The sequence below is a fragment of the Paralichthys olivaceus genome, chromosome 11, assembly GCF_024713975.1.
Source record: "Paralichthys olivaceus isolate ysfri-2021 chromosome 11, ASM2471397v2, whole genome shotgun sequence".
NCBI classification, from domain to species: domain Eukaryota; kingdom Metazoa; phylum Chordata; class Actinopteri; order Pleuronectiformes; family Paralichthyidae; genus Paralichthys; species Paralichthys olivaceus.
This window is the reverse complement of record NC_091103.1, coordinates 17,045,779-17,059,059: the sequence shown is the minus strand read 5'-3', so window position 1 is coordinate 17,059,059 and position 13,281 is coordinate 17,045,779. Positions and strand designations below refer to the sequence as shown.

General features: G+C 41.2%; 2 protein-coding genes across 3 annotated transcripts; one reads left to right on the top strand and one right to left on the bottom strand.

Moving 5' to 3' along the window:
• Positions 1 to 179: 179 nt before the first annotated feature.
• On the top strand, positions 180 to 6,300 carry lxn (latexin). 2 transcript variants are annotated; one of them, XM_020088476.2, is made up of 7 exons: positions 180 to 428; positions 3,749 to 3,925; positions 4,046 to 4,108; positions 4,844 to 5,015; positions 5,175 to 5,311; positions 5,762 to 5,824; positions 6,051 to 6,300. In XM_020088476.2, exons 1-7 carry the CDS (start codon positions 270 to 272, stop codon positions 6,165 to 6,167), a joined length of 888 nt encoding a protein of 295 aa, XP_019944035.1. In that variant the 5' UTR covers positions 180 to 269; the 3' UTR covers positions 6,168 to 6,300. The 2 variants fall into 2 exon arrangements, with proteins under 2 accessions (XP_019944035.1, XP_019944036.1); XM_020088477.2 differs by lacking the exon at positions 180 to 428 and adding an exon at positions 3,258 to 3,532.
• gfm1 (G elongation factor, mitochondrial 1) lies at positions 587 to 12,876 on the bottom strand. The gene is made up of 18 exons (XM_020088475.2): positions 12,607 to 12,876; positions 12,363 to 12,515; positions 12,128 to 12,260; positions 10,701 to 10,905; positions 10,287 to 10,403; positions 9,936 to 10,086; positions 8,951 to 9,105; positions 8,782 to 8,866; positions 8,547 to 8,684; positions 7,864 to 7,965; positions 7,693 to 7,749; positions 7,454 to 7,591; positions 7,002 to 7,084; positions 2,783 to 2,945; positions 2,502 to 2,646; positions 1,885 to 2,045; positions 1,725 to 1,778; positions 587 to 1,088 (listed from the first exon to the last, which is right to left on the bottom strand). The coding sequence occupies exons 1-18, from the start codon at positions 12,679 to 12,681 to the stop codon at positions 957 to 959; spliced, it is 2,247 nt and encodes a 748-aa protein (XP_019944034.2). The 5' UTR covers positions 12,682 to 12,876; the 3' UTR covers positions 587 to 956.
• Positions 12,877 to 13,281: the final 405 nt, after the last annotated feature.

Here is a 13,281-nt window from a genome sequence, read left to right as displayed (position 1 = left end):
GTTCCTTTACTTGGAGGCTGACAGCCTGAATGAGTCGCATTGTTTTGCTAAGCGATAAATAAATAAAGAAAGAAAGCAATACATAGATCATGGCAGGAAAACAGCAACAGGGTCTGGACAGTCTCTCCTCAGTGCTCCCCCTCCTCCCCCTCCTCCCCCTCCTCCTCCTCTTTATATAACACCACGCTGACAAGAGGACATTTCCTTGTTCGGATTCTCTCACAGAAGAAGCATTTTCCTTTACTCAAGCGTCTGTTTTGCAGTGCTCTATGATGGGTTTAAAGATCATTGTATTTCTGGCTTTGTTAATGGGGGTAACTGGGAGCCTTAATGTGACGATCAGACCTGAAGCTTCCTTAGCGGACGACATGTTGGCTCATTCCAACAGTGTCCCAGAGACTGCAGAGGAAACAGAGATTGTTGGACAGGTGAGAAGGAAATGACGCATCGATACCTGACTGGTTTTTTGTGCTAAACTGTGTCTTTTTGCCGATTTTGGATTCTAATGCGTTTTGGAGCTAATCACTTGCACTGCACATGTGAGGAATCTTAAGTTGTGAGTAATAATCTGCACAGAAAACAAAGCTACACTTTAAAAGAATGATATTTATCTTTGCTGCACTCATTACTACATCATAACCATTCTGTACATTGTACAAAAGCCATTACAAGCTCAAGTCAACACTGAGCTTTCCTCAACAATCACCACCTTAACAATGGACTGCAGAGACAAGAGGTCAAACTGTGCTAAAATACAAGTAATAAATACATTATCTGTTTCACAGGGGTCAATTATCAGAGTGTAATATTGTCTTTAACTGCAAAACAGTAAAATGTCCGTTGTGTGTGGCTCCACTGATTAAAGCCTTATTGTCAAGTCTCACTTGATGCTGGGCAGATTATGTGTCTAAAGAGGGGATGGGTGTCAAAAGTCCAACTGAACCAACAGAGAGTTTTCAGTTCTTCCACTTGTTCTTCTTGGCAGGCAGCTGTCCTGTAGCCTCTAAGTATTTGTGGATGAGCTCTTCTTGTGTGGCCGGCAGGCAGGGCTGGTATCTGCTGTAGTCCATGGTGTACTCGCCTTTCCCCTAGATAAACAATGATAGAAGACGACGTCAGACTTCTCAATACAAACACTCTGTGTCCTCATACAGCTGCTTTAATCCAGCTGAGGAGAGCAGATCAACATAATGACACACTCCTCCTGTCTTCTTCTTTTAAAGCTTGATAACCAATATAATAACAAAACTAACATTGATGTATAATTATTATTAATTTGTTTATTTCTCACTTTGCTCTTGAAAAAGCTCAAACGCACAGTTCTCATTATCATCCACTAAACCAAACCTAAACTCTTCCTCCTCTGGATGCTCAACATGATCTGCACTCTAATGCACCACAGAGTTGCATCCACTCATGTATATAGTATTGTTACTATTGTATTACTTACTTATTGTGTTTTTTCAAGGTTTAGTTCTTACTTTACAAACGTAAAGACTAATATTCCTTTAATAGAGAACACGCAGATATCAGATGCAGGTCACTCTACCAACCAACGTCAGGTAAAGGTAGACGCGGCCCACGGAGGTGATGACACGGACACACAAACATTTTCCGTGCGCTCCATAAATTATGATGTGAAACTAACTGGATCAAATGTAACAAAGACATGTCAGTTGGTTCAGTCTTTCAGGTGAGAAAATGCCCTTTTAGTTTGAACTTACTTCAGTGCAGGAGCGAAGTTCTGTAGCGTAGCCAAACATGTCATTCAGTGGAATCTGTTGAGGGAACCAGGCCAAAGTTATTCAGGTACAAAACAGTGGTGAAGGATGATAAACACTGAGGATAGTTGGTGCATGTGAAAAATACACAAACTGGACTCACATCAGCGTACAGAGTGAAGTATCCCTCTGCCCCGTCCTGTCCTGTGATGACACCATGACGACGGTTTACACCAGAAATGACTGCTCCCTGAAACTCCTGAGGTGCTACTACTTCCACAGACATGATTGGCTCAAGGATGGTCGCATTGGCCTTTTCCATCGCTGTGAAGACAACAACACAGGTGAAGAAGACCCAGAATTAAAGGTTAAGAGTGTAGAATTTAGTGACATCTAGTGGTGAAGTTGCATGTTGCAGCTGAATACCCTCACCTCACCCTCCCCTTCCCCTTCCATATATGAAAGAAAACCAGGTAGCCTTCAGTTGTCAGAAAACTCAAATAGTGTTTAGTTTGTCCAGTCTGGGCTACTGTAAAAACATGGCGGCCTCTGTAGAGAGGGTCCCCTCGATGTAAGTATAAAGTATTTAAATATAAAGGGCCCATTCTAGGGTAAAGAAAACTACAACTCGTACAATTTAGATGAAACAAACTTGTGAAAGCATCATGAGGATTGTTATATATTCAATTTCTGCCAATAGATCCCTATCACCTAAATCTTACACACTGGACCTTTAAGTGAAATGACAAGAGGTCTGATCTCAAGAAACTGAAGACGCACCTTGCTTCACAGCGCCGTCTCCTGCACGGATGAAGGAGATCTCATTGGAGTCGACCATGTGATGAGCTCCGTCCTCCAGGAGGAACCTGACTCCTGAGATCTTGTGCCCACTCAGGGGTCCCTTCTCACAGGCCTCCCTGAAGCCCTGCAGCATTATGGGAAAAAATTAGGCAACAATGACAGGAGAAGATGAAAAAAAAGATTTCAAAAACATTAAAATGTTAAACATTTCACAGCTGCAAAGGTGACCGTGACCACGTTAAAGTCAAATTTGCACACACCTTTTCGACGGCGGGCACAAACTGCTTCGGGACATTTGTGCCGACTGTCTGATCGTCAAATTCCAGCTTGGTGTAATGTTCCGGCTCCAGAGGCTCGAGGACCCCGATAACTTTACCGTACTGTCCAGAGCCACCACTCTGCTTCTTATGGGTGAAATCAAACCTACAGGAAATGACATAACATAACCATTCATTGAAGCAGGGCGACATAATATGTTAAATTATACAGTTTGTATTGTATTGTTAATAATTACCCTTTTCCAATATGTCACTTAATGCATTTGTTCATATAACAAAAAAAAAAACACATGTACTTCTTAAAATTGTGTTTTATATTTCTACAATGCATGTTATTAGAAATGAACTATGCTAGTAAATCATTTTTCAGCAGACTTATAAGTGAACTGTGTCTGAAAACTCTTATGTCACCAATTGATAAGGAATTTCTTTATAATCTAATTGCAAAACATGTACAATTGCTGGGGGAGATCTGACTGATCAATCCATACTGCTAAAAACATTTTGAGAGGTGTATTCTCTTGCATCGCTACATGTTCTGTACAGTGGATACTGTGAAAGAAAAGAGCTCTGTCTCTTTAAACAGGGGCCGTCCTCATAGAGGTCTGGTTTCAGAGGAAGTAGGAAGTAATCTTTCCTGTTGCATGAGGAGCAGCTGACTCTGAACACGGAACAGATCCAACTTTCCACCTGACAAATGACTGTCAGGGAGCCTCAGCATTTCTGTTACAGGCAAGATCAGACTCAATTCTCAGCTGCTCAACTCTTCATCATCTGCATGTTTCATGTCCTTTTCCACTTTGATGGATGTTCTCCTTCTGCCTAAAGCACTTCTTATCTAAACACTAGTCTACAGCTCCACCCTGCTGACACTTAAGGGTCAAAGTCTGTCCCTGCTTGACACCAGCTTCTCTACTCCTCATTATTTCCTTTCATCGTCCACGACAGCAAAACGTGTTGGAGCCGGAGGAGGCCGTGGAGGAGGTGATGGCGACTGGCAAGCTGAACCCAAACCATTACCCTGCTCAGCGGGCAGCCAAGGTGGTCCAACACTACCTCAACACCCACTATGGCTCACCGTACAGGGTGATTGGTCTGAACAGGGTCCACAGTGGAAACGCAGAGGTCAGCGGAACTTTACACCAGAAATATGAACACAACTTTATTCTAATCAGCATGTAAACTGATCTAAATACAAAATACAGCGGAATCCCAAGTTGTGATTGTGGTTTACGTCTCTTTCAGGATGTGGCAGACTCTGGAAGAAGGTATAAGCTGGAGATCTCAGTGCAGGACTTCATCAGCAATGTACGTTTTACTAATTTTACTTTTGATCACATTTTGAGAGAGCGATCATCATGATTTTAGATAAAGCCCTGAGTAAATAGTGAATCTTAAGTAATTCATCTGTTCTTACAAATATTAAGCATAATTTTTTTTTTTTTATGAAATTAAAATTAAATCATCTTGGTTTGATTAAGTATTAGGTTTTGCAGCACACACTACTGATCCCAGCTGTGGAGACATTCATTTAGCTATTTTAATATATATGTTTGATTTGAATGTATTTTATTCTATGTTGGGTTGTATTCTTCTGGACCGAGGGTCTGAATATTAAATTTCAAAAGCCTTTTTTCTTAAATAATTTTCGACAGTGACATGAGCCCCAATCATTGCGTAGGTCTAAATATGAATTGTTTCTGTCCAGATGTTAAAAGCACCAACAAATTATTTTATTTGAGAATAAAGGACAAGATGGTGAATATCCCTTGTACGTTTGAAGGTCTTCTGCACAACTTAAGTCACAGTTGTATAATCTGTGGCTTTGGAGTGAACAGGTATAACCAGTGTTGACAAGATTTATCAAACATTAGACGAAAAGGAGACAAACATTCAGTTGTATGAGGATCAGGGTGGTGCAACGCTGACTCACTGGTTGCCATGGTAACATCTGGACCACACCTTTGCTCTTTACGCTCTTCTCTACTTCTTTCTTATCAAACCTGACTCGTTTGCCTCTTCTTTCTTTTTTTACGGATCCAGAAAACAGAGAAATGCACTGCAGAGGTTTTGTTTCCGAGAGGAGAGCAGCAGCGCCCCCCACAGGTCCAGGCCTTGTGTGAGGAGCTCCCTAAACTCAACACTAAAGTGGAAGAGGAGGCCTTGTTCCAAAAATACAAGACAAACAAAAGTCTGCTGTCGGCACATCTACCTGGTGAGGACAATACAACACAGTCCACATAATGCTGCCATATTCAACACACTGACACAGTGACTGCACTTCAACTGTCTGAAACTGCAGCTTTTTGGGCATTTTAACACAGTTTGAACTCGGTGTTCCTGTTTAACAATTTTAACTCCACGCCTGTTGTAGACAGTTACGGTCACATTGACCCGGACATGAAGCCTTTCTGGCACCTTGGCACCGTGGCCTCCAGCTTCATCATGCTGAATGAATCCACTGAAGACACACTGTACAACATGGCTCAGGTGGCCAACGTCACACAGCTGGTAGGTTGAGCTCTCCATCGATAAATAGGGTTCATTGTTGTTTTTTGATGTAAGCCTTTTACAAAAGGATTATTCATAATGTTGATATCTGAGAACTACGTTATTTCACATATTAACTAGAATTACCCCTCACCCCTGCAATTGTGCAACTCTGACAACCAAAGCAATTTCACTGTACACATTTTTCTCCAACTACTTTTTGGTTAAATGTAAATTATCAATATATTGACAATGGTGTTCAACCACCGAAATTAAATCAGTTTATCTTTGAGACCAAGTGAATGTTTGTACCAAAGTCGGTCCATATTCAGCTGTAGACCACAGAAAGAGCTTCACAATACATTTTGTCATCAGGGGCATAAAGGAATCTGCGTCAGCAGAACATTTCACCTATAATGTCCGTATTAGACAGTTTCTAATATCTGACTGTTTTTACCTTGTCTGCTGCAGGAAACTGAGAACGACCAACTGAAGTTTGACTATCATGTACTGCTGCATGAGATGATCTCCCAGGTATCTTACAACTATTTTAATTTACATTCAGACAACTATATAACTGAGCAAATAATCCATGGAACAAGATGGAAAAAAACATTATAACTAAACTGATAAAATTCAGCATTAAAGGCATCTTGCATGAATTTTATTTTCTACATCAACGACTTCAGTAGAAGATAAACACTGTTAAACTGCTATGATGTGAAAATCAGTCTCATTAGCTGGTGTCTGTTATTTGCAGGAAATCATCCACTGGAAGCTGCTGTTCACCTGGTCTCCTCCAGAGGGAGTTAAAGTGCTGCAGATGGAGCAGCTTCCTCACAGTCATCACCATGAAATCCCCTTAAACACAAACTAACCTGTCGACAGTCGTCACACTACCACCAATGAAGTGGTTGATTTCAGGGGTCACAAACAATGACATGATATCCTTCCATTGTTCTGTTCTTTTGGCTGTTTCTGTTTTGTCTAAAATAAACTGTTTATACACATTACTGTTCAGTTTTTAGCTGTGTACAAGGTCATATTCAAACTGTAAAGACTCGTTCAAATTCAAGATATACAGACGAGAACCACATCAGGAGTAGTTCACCTCAATCCAGCAGAGGGCGCTCACTATCAGCTTGACCTGTCAGCCTGCTTTCTTGCTCGGAAAGCAAGCTGCAAAGCCGACACCAAAGCATCTGAGAATCTGAGAGTGTGGAAGTCTAAGTAACGAATAAAGATGAGGCTGTTTACTGAGCGGAGCGACATCAAGTGTCCAACCCCCGTCTGACTGGGGAGTGTACTTCAATACATTTGGCCTTTAGTTGTGATAGTTAAGGCCTTAAATTCGGGAAACTTTAAGTGAAAGTTTCCCGAATTTGAAGACATTCCCTCATGTTCAAGAAAAACATAAAGATAGCTTGTGAGGCCACGGTGACCTTGACCTTTGGCTACTAAAATCAAGTGAGTTAATCCTTGAGTCAAAGTGAAAGTTCGTGCCAAATGTCAAAGGATTCCGTCAAAAGGCGAAATATGTGCTTTGTGAGTTCACTGTGGCCTTTAATGACCAAAGTTTCCAAGTAAATATGCGTAACAAATTTGAGGAAATTCCCTCAGGCTTTCTTGAGATTTTGCAATTATGGGAATGGGACGGAAAAGCCTGAAACCAAACAAATGTGTGTGTGTGTGTTAGGAGATCTGGACTTACGGTATAGCATCGGTGATTGTCTCTCTGAAAGCCACTTTGGGTTTCCCCATCACACAGGGACAGTTGTATTCTCTCTCCATCCTCTGAATCAACAAACCAAGACAAAACCACACAGGTCAGATTAGATTTACAGAAGAAAATGTATTTGAGCATGAGAAAAAAAACTCTTAATGAAGAGAGAGATAATATTGAAATTATTTTTTACTGGATGGAGACAGATAGTGAAAAAATACTTTGGTTAAAAGTAGTAATTAAAAACTTCTCACATGAAGGTTTATAACCAGCTGAGTTGAGTTGTTCAGACTTACAGACTAAATACCACCAGTGTCGGTAGTAATATGAAAAACATTGTGGATGACCTGCATCCTCAAAGCACGACTGAGTGCACCTCAGTTATCTCAGGACATTATTTAACAGTTCATCATTAGGCTCAACACTGTCTGACCGGGTACCTGCGAGTAGATTTCAAGATGCAGCTCGCCCATTCCTGAGATGATGGTTTCTTTGCTCTCTGTGTCATAATGAACTCTGAACGTCGGGTCCTCTCTGGTGAAACGGTTGATGCCTTTGGAGAATTTGTCCAGGTCGTTCTGCACGGATACAAGATAGAAGAGAGTTGTTGATGCTACTTAGACTCTTGTGTTGGATTTTTGCAGAACATATGGATAAAATAAAAGGATTTTTTTTGTACCTTGATTGCTGGCTTGATTGACATGGAAATGACAGGCTCTGGGATGTGAATGGACTCCTGTGGCACAAAAAGGTAAACAATGATGTTTATATCGTTAAGTAACGATAGAATATCCAAACACATCTTACAAAGAGCAAGCTTGTTACTCTTTGACACATTAAAGCTTCTCACCATTGAGAGGTTAGCGCTGGTCCTGGATGTGAAAGTGTCTCCACTGGCACAGTCGATCCCAAAAAGAGCACAAATATCTCCTGCATACACTTCATCCACATCCTTAAACAGCCGGGATAGAAAGAGAAGAAAGGAAATAAAAATGACAAGATTTTTAATTTCAGGACTGAGAAAATTCCCTGAACACCCTCCAAAGTCAACATTTTGGTTCACAATTTGCTGACATCATCACTTATAACACAATATGTATATAGCTAACTAAGAGCACATTTTAGCAATTACATATGTTTGTATGATGATAAAATGTAATTCATGTAAGAGAACAGATTTTAAGAAAAATAAGAATGACAGGAAATAAAGAAAGTGAAAATTAAATTAAAAAATGTATAAAAACTGAAAAGAAAGAAAGTGATCAAAATCATAAAAGCAGAGTGTGGGAAAGTGCAAGATCTATAAAGGCTGAAGCAAAGATGTTTTACATTTTCTTTTTGAGACGTTTACTGAACTAGCTGATTTATTGATATTTGGCGGCAGTCTGTTCCACAATTTTGGGTTAGGGCTTCACACTTGACAGGAACCAAGAAAAGGGAGCCTAAGTGTTTTGACGCGTCATGTTTTGATGCTATTTAACTTTTAAACAACAAATATGGAACTGTCTGGTTGGTTGGCTGGTTCATTCTCACCTCCATCTGGTCGGCATGGAGACGCACAAGCCTCTGAACTCTGACCCTTTTGCTGGTGCGTGTGTTGTAGATGTATTCTCCTTTCTTGAGACAGCCCTGGTACACCCGCACATACGTCAGCTGACCGAACCTTCCCGCCTGTTGAAGAGAGAAACCAGAGGGAACAACAAATCATGAGGAAACGAGACGTTCCTGTTGAGAAAAAACTGGACGTGAGACAGAACTTATCTCTCACCTCCAGTTTGAAGGCCAGACCAACGAAAGGATTTACAGCACTTCTTGTCGGGTCCATTTGAAGCTTTGTTGTTTCACTAGTTTCTCTAAGATGATGAAAAACACACTGATATTAACACATTTCTCAGACCTTATTTCATCCACTATTACTGTTGGACACCCCCACTCACTCGTCATTGAGGATGGCATAGTTTTTGACCTCAGTGGGGTTGGGTAGGTAATCCAGCGCAGCGTCCAGCAGAGGCTGAACACCCTTGTTCTTCAGCGCCGTGCCCACCAACACTGGGGTGAAGAGACGCTGCACCGTGGCTCTGCGGATTGCTGCCTGCAAGACAATAAAAGAGACGGAGACTGAGGCACAGTTCTGTGCTTTTAATGTTTTATTTTTATTCTTCAGTCAAACACATCGAGTTCTTGTCCCGGTTTGTAATTTATGGTATTCTGAATGAATTTCAAAGCCTTGTTTGTCCATTTTCCAAACTCTTGGTTTGAACGCAAATTTATCAAAGTTAGATGTCAAAGATGTCTCGTTGTATTATTTTATTTTATTAGCAACACAAGCAGCGTGACTTTGTCCACCACTCTGGGGACCACTGAAATAGCACAGAGTGAATTTGCTGGATCGCCTTTTCAGTTTGGGCATTTTTGATAATATTAAAAGTCTTAACCAGCATGGATTGCTTTGAAATTCAGTAGAAAAAGTCACTGTTTCCAGAGGATTAATCAGACGGACTGTGATGACCTCCTGACTGTTCCTCTTGCGCAACTTGCAGATTGACTGGATTTGTGGTTTAAAGTGAAAAGTCTCCACAATGTTTTAACATTTGAGCAACAGGTTATAACTTTAGTGCTGCTTTTGTTTCTCTCTTTACATCTGTCTGAAAATATTCTTTCATTCAGCGTGAACGCAATGCATTATGGTTGAAATTGCTAGGTTATAGACCATCGGTTGTTGTAGGATTCTAAACGTCCATAACAAATCTCACTAAACATTCGCACAGAACTACAAAATGGCCATCCCACTTTAAAGTTGACTATAATGAGAAGTGATTGATTTCAGACACAGACTCGTTTGCTTGTAAAGTCAAAATATAACTGTTATTTAAACTATGATGAATCAAGTATAGGTTTAAAATACTCTTGAAAGTCACAAACCTTCAAGTCGTCATTGGTGGGGATTTTTTCCTCCAAAAACATCTCTCCCAAGATTTCGTCAGCGTTGGCCACACACTCCACCAGTTCCTGCCTCCGGTCTGTAGCCTCGGCACGAAAATCAGCAGGGATCTCATCATAGCGGATATTTTGACTGCAGGGAGGAAGAAAGAGTCTGAGCTGGTTTCATATTTGTTTTGTCTCTGACACGTACAGGTCTTTTAATTCTGCTGTAACTAAAACTGTGTTCTAACAGTAATAAACTATTGTAGCTGTTAAAAAAAGTATATAATCAAATGACATTGAGAGAAACTGCTTTCTTCATGGACAATGTACCAGTGGAGAATCTCTTACCCAAATGGCCCTTCAAAGTACATGCTCTGCTCCTGCACAAGGTCAATTATGCCACGCATGTTTCCCTCCAGGCCAATGGGGATGCTCACAAAGGCTGCGTTGTGGTTCAGTTTAGTTCTGAGGAAAAAGATTTTTGAAAATGTGAATGATCACGAACAAAAATGTATCCAGGAAAACCATAGTTGCTTGTATCCATGTCAGGTTTATTTATGACTGATAAATTAGCAACCATTCAGAAAAGGCCTACTGAATGCATGTAGAAGTGAGATCATCATCCACAAACACCTGGAAAACACATTGATTTTAGGTCTGATCTGGGATCTCTGCTGCAATATCACGATATGGGATACTTTTTAATGACTTAAATGTACAAAACCTCTGACTGTAAGCATCCAGCTCAGTTTCATGTTGTACCTCAGCTGCTGCAGGGCTCGGATGGGGTTGGCACCCGTGCGGTCCAGCTTGTTGATGAAGGTGAGGAAGGGCACGTTGTAGCGTTTCATCTGTCTGTTCACGGTCATGGTCTGGCACTGGACCCCTCCCACGGCACACAGAACAAGCACGGCCCCATCCAGCACACGTAGCGCTCGCTCCACTTCGATGGTAAAGTCCACATGACCTGGGCGACACAAAGCGGATGTTGACATTTAGACATCCAGGAAAGTAAACACGATTTGGTGAGACCTTTGAGTCGAGTACAACAGTCCTGGAGCTGGTAAAGTCTCCTCGCTGCCGTGTCAGAGCGCGGCAACATACTTTGATCCCAAGTATGGAAGTAGCTGATTCTCTTCCCTCCTGTTATTACAATACAGTAACTTCTTCTCTTCTTTTACTTTCTGTAGCATTTTGAAGCTTTTGCAAAAAAAAAAATATTGGGGGCAGACTCCCGAGCATGTTTATACTCAGCGTTTACAATTTCAACTGCATAATAAATGTATTTAACAGCAAATGCACATTCATTATAATGTAAAAATAGTTTCCCTCACAACATGTTTAACTTTGGGGGCACTGACCGTCCAGAAAGACATGAAAATCTACCTTTACTTTGTCTTGCACAACATTTTGTAGCTTTCTCTTTGATCTAAAACCATTTGGTTCTATTCTCCTTTTGAATAAGTAAATTTTAGAGAGAAAATATGTAAAGAAAGTTCTTTTTACTGCTACTGTACTATTAACATTTATGAATAGTTGTATGTCTTTTGATTTACGGACAAATACCAGGCAGGGAGTCTAATAAAAATATATTGCCAAATAGCATTGTGGGAAATACAGTATCCAGTTGTCTGGAGCTTGAACCTTACAAGTGAACATAAGTTATGATGATACTGCATCTGCTGTTTCATGTATGTCCATTCATGGTTTATGTTTTCATCAGCATTTGTTTGTCTGATATTTGGCAGATTTCTCAAAAACTACTGGATGGGATCTGGAGGCAGATTCAGGATTTTCTTTAACAATGTGAGACAGAGCATTGACATTTCCATTGATTTCTCTTTAACTGAAACATTGTCTCATATGGGGGCTGTTGGGCCTTGGCGTAGATATACACTCTATTGAATGCTATTCTGGTTGTATGTAAAACCTTAATTTATAACTGATATCTACATATGCCAGATGAGTGTAGTAGAGTAAAAAGAGCAGTATTTCCTCCTGGAATGTAGTAGAATAGAAGAATAAACATGGAGTAAATTAGAAATACTCGTGTTAGGTTTAGATATCTCAAAATTGAAGTCACAGTAATTGAGTAAATGTACTTAATTACATTCAGCCGCTGATCGACAGGGATATAAAGCACATTACTTTCCCCTTTAAGCCTCAGGTGGGGGCACAACTTTTAGTACCTGGTGTGTCAATGATGTTGATGTTGTGGTTCTTCCACATTGTGTATGTGGCAGCTGACTGGATGGTGATGCCTCTCTGTCTCTCCAGCTCCATGGAGTCCATGGTGGCTCCAACACCGTCCTTCCCCTTCACCTGCACGCCACACATGAGAGACACTAGCTGAGTACTGCACATTGTGACCTCTTAACCTGGATACATGATGCATACACCCGACATGCACGAACCGGCGCTCACCTCGTGAATCTCCGCTATCCTGCCCGTGTAGAAGAGGACCCGCTCGGTCAGGGTGGTCTTCCCCGAGTCGATGTGAGCAGAGATCCCGATGTTGCGGATCATCTCGTTGGGGATGATGCCGGAGGAGCATGTCCGACAGCTGTTGATGAGCACCTGGAGAAACAACACACAGACAGACACAGGAGGATCAATACGCAACCCACTCCACAGATCTGCAGTCAGTGTTGTACTCATTCTGTGTTACCTTCTTCACAGTGACGCCTCCTGGTGACAAAAGATGCGTCCTGGCCAAACACAGACCCGCTTTTAAAAGTCTCATTGTGACAACAGCTCGGTCGGAGCAAGGCTGGTGTTATTCCTCCTTTTACACGAGCCCACAGCTCCGACAGTCCGCTGAATGTCACGCCGGTGCCCTGATGGCCGCTTGTGCAACGCTACTTCCGCGTCTACGGCAACTCCGATGTGCCAAAAAGTCCAAATGTGCGCGTTGATTTTTTTTAATGAACGACGCCACCTTCAAAAAATGTTCAGTTCAGTTTGACATATTATAACATGTAAATATACAAACACGATCTAAAAGGATTTAAAAACAAAGCAGGAACATGCTGCCTTTGAATGCTGTCGGTCATCAGCACTTTAAAAAACATTTCAATTGTTCCAAGATTTAAAAAATGTCCTCTGTCCCTGGTTGTGGTTGTTATCTTTTTATTGATTGAGAAATAAGATTGAAAACATTAACTCTGGTTCATCGTTACATGTGTGGAATAGTTTTCATCCACATAGCTACAACAGTATTTAAGAGATGAACCATATTTACCTAGATGTGGGCTGATACCAGACTGCAGCCTTATGGATGGCATGACAGCTCCCCAGAAGTGAAGCCAACTGTTCTTGATCGCCCCCTAATGACTGACTGCAA